The 15382-nt window shown below is 44.4% G+C and overlaps 2 protein-coding genes and 1 long non-coding RNA gene across 4 annotated transcripts; 2 read left to right on the top strand and 1 right to left on the bottom strand.

Moving 5' to 3' along the window:
- The first annotated feature begins 1065 nt into the window (after positions 1–1065).
- On the top strand, positions 1066–2677 carry Crygd (crystallin, gamma D). Its single transcript, NM_033095.2, is given in 3 exon segments — positions 1066–1116; positions 1204–1446; positions 2338–2677. Coding segments are annotated over 3 exon segments (525 nt in total). The 5' UTR covers positions 1066–1107; the 3' UTR covers positions 2611–2677.
- On the bottom strand, positions 2398–11447 carry LOC102552040 (uncharacterized). 2 transcript variants are annotated; one of them, XR_015629155.1, is made up of 2 exons: positions 11136–11447; positions 2398–3990 (listed from the first exon to the last, which is right to left on the bottom strand). It is a non-coding gene; the product is annotated as an uncharacterized LOC102552040 (long non-coding RNA). The 2 variants fall into 2 exon arrangements; XR_015629154.1 differs by having other exon boundaries at positions 3671–3990; positions 11361–11447.
- Positions 11448–12199: 752 nt separating this feature from the next.
- On the top strand, positions 12200–14797 carry Cryge (crystallin, gamma E). Its single transcript, NM_173289.1, has 3 exons — positions 12200–12250; positions 12338–12580; positions 14459–14797. The coding sequence occupies exons 1-3, from the start codon at positions 12242–12244 to the stop codon at positions 14729–14731; spliced, it is 525 nt and encodes a 174-aa protein (NP_775411.1). The 5' UTR covers positions 12200–12241; the 3' UTR covers positions 14732–14797.
- Positions 14798–15382: the final 585 nt, after the last annotated feature.

Below are 15382 nucleotides of genomic sequence, written 5' to 3'. Positions count from 1 at the left end.
AATTCTTTGAACATGAAAGAAGCTAGACTTGACAGACATCTTCCACTCTGGTGCTCTTTCCAGCTCATCAAACTTTTCCAAGCCAATAAATCCTCCGTAAAGTCTTCCTAGATGGCCGGCTTCTGGGCAGTTATCCCTTCCTCACTGCAGCCATGACTCCTCTAGTCCGTTTCCTCGGAGTGAAAGGCTCTGTTTATGCCTGTCTTCCGCAGGATGAAAGTGTCTCCCAGATCCCCCCTGGACCCTGCACCTTGGGAATTGGTTTTCTTTTATAATCTAAGATGTGATGAGGTTTTTTTGTGTGTCTTTGGTGGATCAGGTTTTCTCACTTCCTCAGACTTTCTCTTTTGGTTCTGCGATTAAGCACCTTAAAGCTATTTTCCCTTTCAGATGCAGAACCACACATTGCCAAAAAGAGATGGTCTATTTGCCTCCTGCTTCCAACAAAGTCTCAAGAAATACTGAAGACTGTTTTGACTCATTGGGAATTTCAGTTTGGTTTGGTTTGGTTTGTCACAGAGAAAGTATGAAATTCTATGAACTCCCTTCGTAAAATAATCCCAATTTCTTACGACTTTAATTCTAAAGAGGACTTGATCTCCAAAGGGCTTGAAATTTTCACCATTCAGTTGAGTCTATTTCTTTCTTATTAATTCATATTCAGAGTTGGGGCACCCACGAGTAGCATAACAGATCTTACAGACAACTTACACTTACATTAAGACGTTATCTCTCCCCACTTAAACATTTATGTTTTGTCCACCTATACAAAGAAGAATGTGATCTGTCTGTGAAATGGCTGAAATCCTGCTCCTATTATTAAATAAACAATGTGCCAAATTACTTTGTTTCAAACAATCTCAATAGCATCAGCTGGTGATTGCAACCCGAATACTCCACAGTGAATAGAACCAAAACCCACAATGAATCCCGTGGTCTATGACAGCAAAGAGAAAAGAGGAGAACATGAACGTGCCCTGCCCCCCGCGGGCCCCTTTTGTGCTGTTCCTGCCAACGCAGCAGACCTCCTGCTATATATATAGATCCCGCCGCGCCCAGCCCTACACACTCAACTGAACCCTCCCATCCGACCCGCAAACAACAGCCATGGGGAAGGTGAGCCCAGGGCACCCAGAACGTGGGGAGGGACTTACTCCTGGGTCCAGGCCACATCAGGCCTCTGACCCCTGCCTTGCCTTACAGATCACCTTCTATGAGGACCGCGGCTTCCAGGGCCGCCACTATGAGTGCAGCACAGACCACTCCAACCTGCAGCCCTACTTCAGCCGCTGCAACTCTGTGCGCGTGGACAGTGGCTGCTGGATGCTCTATGAGCAGCCCAACTTCACAGGCTGCCAGTACTTCCTTCGTCGCGGGGACTACCCTGACTACCAGCAGTGGATGGGTTTCAGCGACTCTGTCCGCTCCTGCCGCCTCATCCCCCACGTGAGTCTAGATTCTCGTTAAGACGGGGAGGCACTGGGGACCCTGACTGCAGTTGCCAGTATAAGGTTAAATGTTGGAAGTAGAGCTGAGCGTGTGTAAAAAGAAATCCATAACTAGAATTGATTAGGTCAATAGTTCCCATAACATCCAAAAAGCAGAGTTGTTACCCAGTTACAAATTCGTTCCTAAGTATTTGTGGAGTAAGAACGCATTAGCTGCAGGGGGGAATGTATGAAGTCTGAGTCCTGTCTTGCAATCATTTAGGATGGAAAAATAGAATGACTAAATATGCTATATGGTGGCTACTGAACACGGGGTGTAATGTGTTGAAAGTCTCCTTGCTCTTTTTGTCCCCGACAAGCATATCTAGGGGCTCTTCCATCTAATCCAGTCTTTTCCCTCAACACAGAGCAACACAGATGTTTTACAGCTGAAAACACTGGCCCTCGGGCTTACTGATTTTATCTCTCCATCTTCCCCTCATTATAGTTATAAATTATTAACTGAGCAGTCTTTGTTGTCTGATGCTTAAGATACTGAATATTTTGATATATCTTAATATAAAGACATTTTCCCCAAACAGCAAACCGAGTAGTGAGAAGCTGCCGAGGGTCATGATTTTTCTCTGGTGCTTGCTATACAGTGTGCTGCATAGGGAGTAGTTTGAGCCCGGTAGTTTCTGAACACATTCACAGTTCCTTCTCCAATTCATTCCTCCTACTCCCTGATCTTAGAAAATTCTGGAGTCTGTCCACATAGTGATGAGTTTATAAGTAGTCTGAGTTAATTAATGTGTTCTATATCTATGTCAAATGGCTTGATGCAGCTGAGGCCATCCTAAGGCATTAGAACTGCTTCATCGTTGCTTTTCTCCTTTTCTGGACTTGCCAGGCCGGCTCCCACAGGATCAGACTGTACGAGAGGGAAGATTACAGAGGCCAGATGGTAGAGTTCACTGAGGACTGCCCCTCTCTCCAGGACCGATTCCACTTCAATGAGATCTACTCCCTCAATGTGCTGGAGGGCTGCTGGGTCCTCTATGAGATGACCAACTACAGGGGGCGACAGTACCTGCTGAGGCCCGGGGAGTATAGGCGCTACCACGACTGGGGCGCCATGAATGCCAGGGTTGGCTCTCTGAGGAGAGTCATGGATTTCTATTAAATTGGTTTTTTACTCTACCCTTTCTCCATCTGGAAGCTAATAAAGTATTTTCTGTGTGTTCCCGGCACTGATTTGCTTCTGTGTTTTTTCTTTTGTCTTAGCTCCTGTTTGCTCATGTTTATTGGTTCAAAGCAGGGTCTCTATTTAGCCCATGCTAGCCTCAAACTTGTGCTTCTTGTGTGTGTATGTGCATGTGTGCACGTAAATGTGTGTGTGAAGTGTGTACATGTGTGTGTGCATGTGTGTCCATGTATGTGATGTGTGTCTATGTGTATATGATGTGTGTCCATGTGTATGTGATATATGTTCATGCATGTCCATGTGTGAATGTGCATGTGTATGCATGTGCATGTGTGTGCATGTTTGTGATATATATGCATATGTGTGCATGTGAATATGTGATGTATATGCATGTATATGATGTGTGTGCATGTGTGCAATGTGTGTGCATATGTGTGTAACGTATGTGATGTGTGTCCATATGTATAATGTGTGTACATATGCTGTAATGTATGTGCACAGATAAAATGTATGTGCATTTGTGTGCAATGTGTGTGCATGTGCATGTATGTGCAATGTGTGCATATGTATGCATGTGCATGTGTGTGATATGTGGGCATGTGTGTACATGTGTGTGGCATGAGTGCATATGTGCACATGAAAATGTGTGATGAGTGTGCATGTGTGTGCACATGTGTGTAATGTGTTAACATGTATACAGCCCATACATACAGAAGCTGGAGGCTAAGCTGGTTGTTACTTTGGAGCCATTGATCTTGGTTCCCTTTGAAACAGGCCTCTTGCTGGACTTGTCATCAATGCATAGGTCAGAATGACTGAACAGAGAGGCCTAGAAAGACTCCTCTCTCTGAGACCCTGATGCCTGAATTACAGACAGCAGCCATCGTGCCAGGATTTTCACATGGGCTCTGAGCATCAGACTCAATCCTCATGATTGCACAGCAATCTATGGACTGAGCTATCCCTCTAGCTCAAACTTAAGATGCTTCCAACCTTCCACTGCCTCAGTTACAGATGTGCACCACCCTGCCCCTCGTTATTTTACTTAAATGTAAAATATATTTATTTTACACAAACACAATGCAAACCTCAAACTGTGTTATGATTCATGAGTAAAAAAGAAAATTCTCACAATAGAAACACACCGTCATACAAAAAGAACTTTACATATATAAACATCTTGGTGGGCTGGGGAGCTGCCTCAGAGCTGCCTCTGCACTTTTGCAGAGGATCCAGGTGAAGATCCAGCACCGATATGGCGACTCACAGCTGTTTGTAACTCCAGTTCCAGAGGACACAACACCCTCTTCTGGCGCAGGCAGACATACGTTGCGTGTACACACATGCAGGCAGAACACTCTGCAAAATAAAGCGTTTAAAAAAGTAAAATAACCTTCATACCACTCTTTCATTTGAGTTTCCAGACTTTAAAAAACATGCTGCTTCCAAATGATTAGGAATCTGTCCTATTTTCAGTTTCTCTGATGGGTGGATGACCTGGAAGTCAAGTTCAAGCATGATCTTCCCGACTTTAAAATCAGGTTTCTGTGACTGGAGACCATAAAGAGCTTCAGAGCAGTTTTCCCCTTGTTTTCTTTTTTATGTGGCTGAGTGTTTTGCCTGAATGAATGTCTGTGTGCCTCTTGCATGGCTGGTGCCCACAGAGGCTGTTGGGTCCCTGGAACTTGAGTTACAGTTGTGAGCAGCCACATAGGAACTGAACTAGATCCTCTCTTGGGAAGAGCAGTCAGTGCTCTTAACCACTGAGCCATCTCTCCAGGCCTTTCAGAGAACTCCCAGTTCTCCAAACATTGTATGAAAAGGACGAGTTTGCAAATCTCTGCCAGACTCCCTTCCCGCTGAGGTGGTCACCTGACACCAGTGTGGCCACTGAAATGAAAGAGGGACATACTTAGTAGATGGGAAAACTTCCACTTTCCCAACCGAAAGTGCAGATTCTCCTAGCAGCATGTCCCCATTACTTTATCATCTTATGTCAAGAAGGTGACAATTACGAAGGAAAGGACATGAAATTTTCAGAGATGCTGACCTTGAAATCCTCAAAACTCCAAGTCAACACCAACAACCTTGAGACTTCTAGTACTGGGATCAATAAACCTGTGTGTGCATAATAAACCCCTCAAGTGGGTGTCCCATTGTCTTTAGTTCAAGTACATGTGTAGCCAAGATAGAATAAGAACAAGATTTTTGAGAAACTACTGGTTTTCAATATGTACTCAGGGAGATTTATGCTAAAGTAATGACAGCACACACTTCGGATTCTTACCATGGCATTAGTGCAAAGAGACAAACAGCAATTTGTCAAAGAACAAACAAACCCCACCCCCAAAAAAAGAAGAAGAAAAGAATTAAATTTATAACTTCATCCCCTTGTATATACATGCACAAGTATTACAACATTACATTGTAATATTTGCAAAGTTATATATGTTTATACTATCTTGTACATACACAATATACACAGCATACACACATGTGCTAGCACGCTGTGCACAGGACCTGGATTCATTTAGGTTGGTTCTCTCTTTGCCTCTTGTATTTCCTGACTTCTCCTCTGTTGTACTGCTGTTGCCATTGCTCGATTTTTTTTTTCTTAAGAAAAGAACGTCCTTGTAAGTGCTTAAGTATGGATCTGATTATATCATCTCTCTCCTCCACAGGACGGAACTCCAGTCCAGTATCATGAACGTGGTCGAAAGCCAGGGCCTGAGAAGTTCATAGGCCCTAGTTGGAAAGCTCCTGTTGTTTTTGTGAAATGGATATGATGTACCTGTCATATTGCTCTCTCAGTGATTATCTTTAATCCCATACGTTAATGCTAGTACCAGTGGTGGTCAGAGGAGTTTCCTTCTGCAGTGGGCAGCGATAGCTGCAGAGAGACTCATGACTGGTCAAAGCTCTGACAGTAAGTGACTATTGAATGCTCAGCCATCAACGGGAACTCTATATTGCACAGCCCAAGGCTCAGGGAACATTGTGGAAAAGAGAGCAGAAAAATTGAAAAAGCCAGAGGAAGGGGTGAAATGTGGGAAACGCTATCTTTCCATCACAGCCTTAGTCTTAGTTAAATTTCTACCACTATGAAAGAACACCATGAACAGGCAACGTGTAAAAGCAAGTGTTTAATTTGGATTTTGGTATCAGAGGGTCAGAGTCTGTGATGGTACACTAAGGGAACAGCTAAGTGCTCTCCTCTAGTCCTCTTGATCCTCAAACATGAGCGGGGAGGGGGGGTGAGAGAGAGAGAGAGAGAGAGAGAGAGAGAGAGAGAGAGAGAGAGAGAGAGAGAGAGAAGAGAGCACCTGGGCATCACAGGACTCTTTTGAAACTTTAAAGTCCACACCTGGTGGCACACTTCCTCCAAGAAGGCCAAATCTCCTAATCTTTCCCAAACAGTCCAACCAACCGGGGACCAATCATTCAAATATGTAAGCCTGCGGGCCCATTCTCACTCAAATCACCACTCTAGACACTTTTGAACTCACAGCATTACCTACACAAGACCTGCATAAAGTCAACATCCTGTCTGGGGATTGAGAGGGGTCCAGGAAAGCACCTAATGGTTGTGAGGGAGAGAGGAATTTCTTCAGTGGTATAGCCCCTGGTAAGGAACGTATGTTCCTTTAAAGAGACTTTCATCCAACCTGAACAAAGCCTTGATGACTCACTGGTTCATGGATTTGGTAGGGGGTAAGAAGAGGGACTATTAGCTGGGGAAAAGATGCATTATATACATCTACAAAAAATAATAAAACAATTTCTATGTATAATTAATATATGACAATTAAAAAGACAAAAAGGGAAATAAATATTTTTAGTTTTTTTAAAAAGACCTTCAAAGACTTAAAAAAAAAAACCCACAAATGACTTTTAAAATTTCTCCACTACCCATAAAGAAAACCCTAATTTCTCTGAGAAACTAGCCCCAATCTAGCTGCAGTCAGTCACCCTTTGCTCTCACTTTTACGAGTCCTCCACATACAAAAAATGATTCCATAGCTCTTTGTCCTTCCCTTCCCCTGGATCACTCTTCCTCTCTGGCCTGCTGAGCTGCTGTTTCTCCACCTAGTCCTTCAAACCAGTTCAAAACACCCTAATCCCACAGCCAGAATGAGGTCAGAGTTGGTAGGGCTGTGGAAGACTCAAGAATAGCAACTCCACGTTAAATAGACAAGTAAGGTGGAAACCTATCACTTCAGTGACTAGAAGTCCCAAGGTCACTGACCCACCAGGCTGACAATAACAAGGCCTCAGATGTTATGCACTAACCGGCATCGGCATTGTCCTGAAGTTGGTATCCTTGATAACCAGACGGTAGTTATAAGATGCATCTGAGTTAAGAGACAAGAAAGCATGACTGAGGGAAAACACTAACAGAAATCTTTAACTGTACCTAGGGCACACATGCCCAGGCTTAAAGAGGACATTAAAATATTTTCAGAGTGTTGAGAGTGATATAAAGAAATCAGAAGGAAGCACCTAAATGAAGATGGACGATGAAGTGCACGGAGAAAGATGCTGCCCAGGAAGAAAAATTACAGTATTGTTGGAGAACCCTGCCATTGAGGTTGCGGGCCACCATGACCAGACGGCTTCCTGAGCTCAGCAAAATGGAGGACTCCCCTCTTCAGCTGGGCATCTCTGTCTCTGTCTGCCTCTGTCTGGAGAGTGTCCCTGAACACAGATGGCTGGTCTTGTCTGAAAAGTGCCCTTGTGCAGGGCTCTCTGCAAGGCTGCATACCTCAGCACACATTCCCCGCTCTGGTTTCCCACCCACATGATAAATAGGTGCTATATTTTGACCAATCACCCTCTCCTTCCTGCTTGATTGATGCTATGACCAGTTAGCCCTTTCCAACCATACGCCCTAAAAAAAAGCCCTTATATACCCTATCCCTGAAGCAATAAAGTAGACTTGTTTCAACACAGCAGTCTCCAGAAGTCCTTTACACACACACACACACACACACACACACACACACACAGAGCTGTGGCTGTGTAGAACCCTGCTCCCCACCTCTGCTCCCATTGTTCTCTCTGGCTGGTAGCCAACAACCTTTGAGGGGAAGAAAGGGCCACAAAGATTAATGTTACTATTTTATCTACTATTAAACACATAGAAGAAATTTAAGTCTTAATGCTTTTAAGTTCTCTTAAAATCCTTCAAATTCACAAACTACTAGAGAAGGACAACTGAGATGGAATCTACAGTTGACAGTTGACAATTACACAGTTTTATAGTTGTGCTCATAAAGAATGTTATGAGCAAGCCACTGGGGACAGCTCAGCATTCAAGACACTTACTGCTCTTACAGAGAACCTAGGTTCAGATCCCAGCACCCACATGTTCACAACTCTTTGTAACTCCAGTTCCAGGAGATCCCATGCTCTCTTCTGATCTCCCCTGTCACTGAACACACATGTTGCATATACATATATTCAGACACATATACACATAAAATGAATAATTTAGAAAAGAAGAATGTCTAAGAGCCACAGAGAAGTCAGGCACAGGTACACTACCAGCCTGCAGCACCAGCTGGAAGGAGGCTGAAACTAGAAAAAAAGAGGAAAGCGTCTTCTAGGACAGCCAGGTGATATAACAAGGTAGTGTCTCAAACAAAACAAAACAAAATGAAACAAAACGAAAAGAAAAGAAAACAAAACAAAACAACAACAAAAATACAGCAGGAAAAAAAAAAGATGTGAACTAACTTTAGACCCAGTGAGTCTTCTGCCAAGGATTCTTATGAAACAGGTTCTAAAAATAGAAAATGTTATATGCAAACTGTTTATTTGAAGAGCCACAGCAATAAAGAATTAGAGCTGGCTGGTCTTCTGTAGACAGAGTAAACTGTAGGAATAGTCAACTATGGCACTTTTATAACAAAATGTGAGCATCTTTCAGAGAATACTTAGGAAATAAGTCATAATCTGGAAGATGTTTGATATAGTTGTAACTAACATTTAAAAGCTCAAGATTATATTTATGATACAGTTGTTACCTCAACATTTTATATATTTTTGATGAAATGCAGCGGCCTTTTTTGTTATCGTACTGACTGATTTTACTTACCACGAGGATTTCAAATTCTATCCGTTTCCTCATCTATGACATAACGTCATTCTTTTTAATGGCTGAATGAAACCTCATACTGTACTTTCTTTAGCCATTGGCCCCGTAATGGGCACTAGGCTGATTCCATACCTGGGCTACAATAGTTCATCATAAACATGGGTGTGAAATATAACGAAATTTTAATATAGATGATTGCACGTGTGTGAGAGGGTACATGTACAGGCCAGAGGAGGGCATTGATATCCTCCTCTATCACTCCCTGCCTTTGAGGCAGGCTCCCTCCCTGAACCTAGGGCCACTTTTGTTTTCAGCCATGCTGCCAGCCAACTCCAGCAATCCTCCTGTCTCCTCCTTTACACAGCATTGGGTTTCCAGTTACTCATGAGGCCATGCCCAGCTCATTTCACAGGCACTAAACGAAGATCCTCATAGTAGAACAAAAAGTGTTCTTGCCCACGGACCCATCTTTCCAGCCCCCGAGTAACAGCAGTTTTCAAATGAAGCACCTGCCACTATGTTTTGATTTTGAAGTAAAACCTTTCCATCACCCAAAACGTTGATACATAAAGAAAACTTTAAACATGAACAATAAGCTACTCTCAGTTCTGTTTCCTACAGGAGGAGCTATTGTGTAAGCACGGGTGACATTTTGGCTCATGTGACTTGAAGTATATCTGACCTATTCACAGTGTTTGACACTGCCACTGTGTGCTGGTGGAAATACCCATCATTCCAGACTGCAATTCTCCCCTCATTAAACAGCATCTCCCCATTCCGCACACCCCAGCGCCTGACGAGCATCATTTATTCTACTTCCTGTCAAATAAATGGAATCATAGCAGACCTGTTTTTTCTTTTCTGACTTCTTCAGTTTAGTTTAATGTATTTTCTCTGCTGAGCGACTTCAATATTCTTGTAAAAGCCATTTTGAAAACACATATGACCCCCCTCCCATTTCTTCAGGATTCCTGACTTTATTCCATTGGTAACATTGTTGTTTATTTCCATAACTTTGTAATGAATTTTAATCAGGAAATATGAGCCCGCCTAGTTTGTTCTTTTCCAAGTTTGCTTTGGCTGTTTGGGTCCTTTGAGAAGTCAACTGAATCTCAGGGAACATCTTTATGTTTCTGAATAAAATATTGCTGGGATTTTGTCAGAGTTGCCTTGACTCCGTAGATTACTTTAGATAGTTGTGACATCTTAATGACAATAAATATTCTGATCCACAAGCACAAGATTTCCTTCTACATGTCTACAGTGTCTTTATTTTTATCTTCAGAAGTGGTTTTGAGGTTTTATGTGCAATATACTTACTTTCTCCCCCTTAACATATGGTGAACATTTTCTATATCTTTAAACAAATTCTCAGAAATTCTACAGATGATTTTGATGGTCACAGAGGAACTCATCAAACAGATGTTTCACAATTTACTTAATTAACAGACTATTTTGGGCATTTCTTTTACACCTAATTTTTAGATAAGCTACCACTTCTTTGTATGTACCTTAAACTAGTTCCCTCAGAGAGATTTTAGAGATGCACATATTAAATCAAAGGAGTAAGGATTGAACTTTAAAAAAATGAACATCAACAGCCAGCAGGTGGTGGTGGCACACACTTTTAATCCCAGCATTTGGGAGGCAGAACAAGGCAGGTGAATCTCTGGGTTCGAGGCCAGCCTGGTCTACATCATGAATTCCAGGTCAGTCAGGGCTACACAGAGAAACCCTGTCTCAAAAAAACCAACAAAGGAAATACATCAGCGAGGGCTGGAGAAATATCCAGCAGTTAAGAACCCTTGCTGTTCTTCCTGAGGACTCAATTCCCAGAACAAGCACAGTGACTCAGGGCTCCAGTTTCAGGGGGACACAGCCTCCATTTTCTGACTATGGCAAGCATCGTGGGTGTATGTGGTGCATGTACATACATGCAGGCAAAATGCTCCTACACGTAAAATATTTTTTAATTCTAAAGAAATAAGTAAGTAAATAAATAATAAAAATATACATCAATGGTGCCTTGCTCTGTTTCTCCTACTTATTTATAAATCCCAAATTAATAATTTTTAAAAGTCCAAGATGTGAGGCTTATGACTCAATCAAGTTAAATTTGCTCAGGGAAAACAATTTTGAGTATGTCACTCAGGAGGTAAGAGTCCCTGCTTAGGAATGAGTGCAGCTTCCCCAGAAGCAGTTCTCAAGGCCAGTGGCAGCTGGGGGTGTAATCTTAGCTATCCCGATTAGCTGAGTGGGTCAGCCGACACCTGCTGGTGGAGACAGGACGCTAAGAAGCACATTGCCTTTCTCTGGACAGTCCCATACACCAGTATGTTTCAGCCAGAATGTCAGCCTTGTGCGGAGCTTGAGGTCGAGAGACCTTGCTTTGAAGAGAGTGAGGTACCTGCTGCAGTTGGGAGTCTTGAGGACAGGAGGAGAGGGTCCAGCCCCTTTAGCCAGTACACTGATTACCGGACAATCAATCAGGGTTTGCTCCCGGTGATGAAGGCAGCGTCTTTACAAGGTTGTTTGATTCCAAATGTCCTCCTTACAGGTTGTTACCTTGCTTTTATTAGCAGCTCGAACAAACCGATGTCTTGCTGCAAAGTCAATGCAAATAGAAACTTACCCGTGTAAAATGGCCGTGAGTCACCCTGTGAACGCCAAGACTTAAGCCTGCGCTGATTGAGGCGTGGAGAAGGAGGCCCAAGCAGATGGGCGTGGTCTCATCACACTCTGGGAAACAGAACTTAGGTGTCTAAATTTAGCGTTCCCTCAGTCCCGTTAGTTCTCTGGTTCTTAGCCGATCAGCATGGAGCTTATAAGAAAGCTCTCTTTTTCGGTTGATTTTTTTTTTTTTTTTCAAGACAGGATTTCTCCGTGTAACAACCTTGCCTTTCCTGGAACTCATTTTTACAGACCAGATTGTCCTGGCCTTGAACTCACACAGATCTTCCCCTGCCCTTCTCTGCCCTCTAATCCCCCACCCCCGCCAGCCTCTGTCTCCAGAGTACAGGACAAAGGAGAACCCTATTGGACTTCCATCATCCTGTGGAGAAAGTACATTCACTCCGGTGCCGCCACCACCACCTTTTCAGGACTGTTAATTGGATTGCGTTATTAGTCATATACACATTGTTTTGAAACTGTCAAAGGGCGGCTAAAACATTTCATTACAGATGTTAACGAGTTAAACGTCTTTGCCCTATTTCAGTTTTTCCCAAATCAGCTTCATTTAAAGGCTGAAGCGGCATCAAGTGACCCTTTTAGCCAGGTCAGTGATTCGTCATCCATTCGAAAGCTCTGGAGAGTAAGAGAAAACATACAATAACCCACACCTCCCCCACAGTCATTATATAGAAAGAGAGAGAAAAAACGTGCCCTGTCCCCCCGCGGGCCCCTTTTGTGCTGTTCCTGCCAACGCAGCAGACCTCCTGCTATATATATAGACCCTGCTCCCAGCCCTACACAACCAACAGCACCATCCCATCCGACCTGCAAACAACAGCCATGGGGAAGGTGAGCCCAGAGCATCCTCAGTCAGGGAAGGGACCTGCCCTGGGGTCCAGGCCACATCAGGCCTCTGACCCCTGCCTTGCCTTACAGATCACCTTCTATGAGGACCGCGGCTTCCAGGGCCGCCACTATGAGTGCAGCACAGACCACTCCAACCTGCAGCCCTACTTCAGCCGCTGCAACTCTGTGCGCGTGGACAGTGGCTGCTGGATGCTCTATGAGCAGCCCAACTTCACAGGCTGCCAGTATTTCCTTCGTCGCGGGGACTACCCTGACTACCAGCAGTGGATGGGTTTCAGCGACTCTGTCCGCTCCTGCCGCCTCATCCCCCACGTGAGTCTTTTCCTAGGGCCCCTACCCACTTTCAGTTATGCAATCCTGACCAGCTAGTAACATCTGTGGCCGGCTCAAGCCTGGAGTGGCAGCCACCTTCTGCTGGTTCTGTGTCCTCTATGCTTACTAAGTTCTCCAAGGTTTCCTCAAAAACATGTCTGAAAGTAAAATTCTCCACTGGTCCTTTTCATTTACTTGGCTAAAATCAAATAACAAGAACATGGTTTAGTTCAGAGCCTCTGGGCCACGGTTTGAACACCAAGAGGCTGCCTGATGGTTTGAGGTTGTTCATCCATGTTCCTTGACTTTATTTACATCAGACCTTGTCACCCGCGGTTGAGCCGATAGGTGTAGCTGAATTATGGTTATACGTGCCAAGGGGTGGAGAAGTGGGATTCTAAAGCTTCCAGAACATCAACTGTAACCCAAAGGAAGCCCCAGCAGCCTGGATCCCATTAATTGTCTAATAACCCACTTCAGAAATTAGCTGCTGCCTCCTCCTCCCTCCTCCTCCTCTCTTCCCTCTGTGTCCCATCCCTCCTCCCCCTCCTCCTTCCCCTCCTCCTCCTCCTCCCCCTCCTCCTCTTTCTCCTCCTCTTCTTCCTCCTCTTCTCCCTCCTCTACCTAGCCACCCCACCCGCTTCCAAGTCCTTCTCCTTTCTACAGACTCAAAGCATTGGCCTTTCCTTTTCTCTTAAAAGAACATCTTGTCATAAGGGCTCTGTGTGACAAGCTATCCTGAGGATCAAATTTGTCTGCACACATGTGAGTCCTTTTCAAAGAGCAGGACACTGACCCCTCAGGGGCTGCCTCCTGAGCGGCAGGTTGTGCCTGTAGACAGTTGCTGGGAGACCCCTTCCTCCAGTAGGTTTCGAGGATAGAAGAAAGACCCTGAGCCAAGAGCTCTTGCTGGGAAGGAGCAGGGACAGTAAAAGCAGAAGAGAAGGTTTACCTAGGACAAGCTGCCTGACCTTTCATTGTGTTACAGCAAGGGTTCTCAACCTGTGGGCCGCGACCCCTTTAGAGTCTTATATCAGATATCCTGCATATCAGATATTTACATTACAGTTCACAACAGTAGCAAAATTACAGTTATGAAATAGCAAGGAAATAATTTCATGGTTGGGGGTCACCACACCATGAGGAGCTGTATTAAAGGATCGCAGCATTAGGAAGTTTGAGACCCCACTGCTCTAAAGGTTTGCAGGCCTGATCCACGCAGGTCTCCTCAGGATCTCAAACATTCAATTTTGGCGTTGCCCAGACCTGATTTATCAGAGCATGCATTAGAGCTGAGAGCTGAACCTCAATCTTTGAGCTATCCTTGCTTTACAATGTTTGAGGTTGTAAAGGACCCGAGGCGGCAAAGAAAGGTGGAGGGATATCTGGGTTGAGCGTTTTCCCTGATTTGGCCCATCCTCTTCCTGTGGAAGAGACAATTCGACTTCTCTCCCTCTACTTTCTTGCTAAAGATACATTTGGATTTTCACTGTAATACCAAATTAATTTTATACCTTCTAAAGAGAACCTCAGATCACCAAGAATCTAGGGGGTTGATTAGGGGAGACTAAACAAATAAACAGAAAACTAGTTGTTTAAAATGCTGCTGAGGAGGGCCAGTATGTAGGTGGTAGGTAATTCCAGAAAACTCCACAGAGCACACGGTCTATGTCAAAGGAACGGTGGGTGGTGATGATCTCGAGTTTCACTGTGAACAACCTCCTAAATCATGCAGTGTTCCTGGTGTTTTCAATTTAATCACCTTCCTTATAGAAAAGATAGGAAGTGCACCCCCTGGAGGGGGCAGCATGTGCTGGGTTTCCAAGTTCAGGTCAGGTTTTCTGACATCCTCTTGTCTGCTGTTCTCCCGACACACAGTCCAGCTCTCACAGAATCAGGATCTACGAGCGAGAGGACTACAGAGGCCAGATGGTGGAGATCACAGACGACTGCCCCCACCTGCAGGACCGCTTCCACTTCAGTGACTTCCACTCTTTCCACGTGATGGAGGGCTACTGGGTCCTCTATGAGATGCCCAACTACCGGGGGCGGCAGTACCTGCTGAGGCCTGGAGAATACAGGCGCTACCACGACTGGGGCGCCATGAATGCCAGGGTAGGCTCTCTGAGGAGAATCATGGATTTCTATTGAAATATTTTTACTCTACCATTTTCTCCATCTGGACATTAATAAAATATTTCCTGTGTGTTTCATGCAATAACAGAGTCCTCTGTTCCTTTCGCCTTCCATGGAAGGGCACAGCAAAGAAAGGATGTGACTGGTCTCAAACTTGTGGGTAGGTGGGAAGGGAAAAGCAGAAAAGAAAACGTGCAACTTAAGACAAAAGCACAGATGCTGGGGGAAACCAAAAGTGGGGGCTTGTCTTTGTAAGAGCCGATCCTCTTGACTGCTTGCTAGCTGGGGTGGTTTAAGCTTTGGGGAGAGAAAGGGGTCGAAAAGTTTCCCTTTGAGGCCCACAGTTGGCCATTACTAGGAGCAACCATTAAGGACTCAGTTTAAGAGCATCAGGTGATCTAGACCTGCCTGGCTATTACTAGGGGTACGCAGGGCAGGGAGATTAAGAATCTACAGGGAAAAGTAACCATGTTTCTAGAAACAAAATCACTGTAGGTACAGAAACCAACTGAGGCTCGTCCTGAATGACAGGGGTTTCACAAGATGCCATGGCCCTGGCTAACACCTGCTTCCTGCCCTGTTACTAGCTGCAAGTGGTGAATTATGTCACTTAGCATTTCGGTGCCTCAGTTTCCTAGTTTGTGAAGGTGAGAGGTATCCATCCTG

Source organism: Rattus norvegicus, chromosome 9 (genome assembly GCF_021556685.1).
Source record: "Rattus norvegicus strain SHRSP/BbbUtx chromosome 9, alternate assembly SHRSP_T2T, whole genome shotgun sequence".
NCBI lineage: Eukaryota > Metazoa > Chordata > Mammalia > Rodentia > Muridae > Rattus > Rattus norvegicus.
This window is presented reverse-complemented; position numbering and strand designations above follow the sequence as displayed.

Bases quoted from the DNA above. Each gene is read 5' to 3' on its own strand.
- Cryge (NM_173289.1), top strand. The intron at 12,581-14,458 runs GTGAGTCTTTTC...CCCGACACACAG, and splicing joins CCTGCCGCCTCATCCCCCAC to TCCAGCTCTCACAGAATCAG.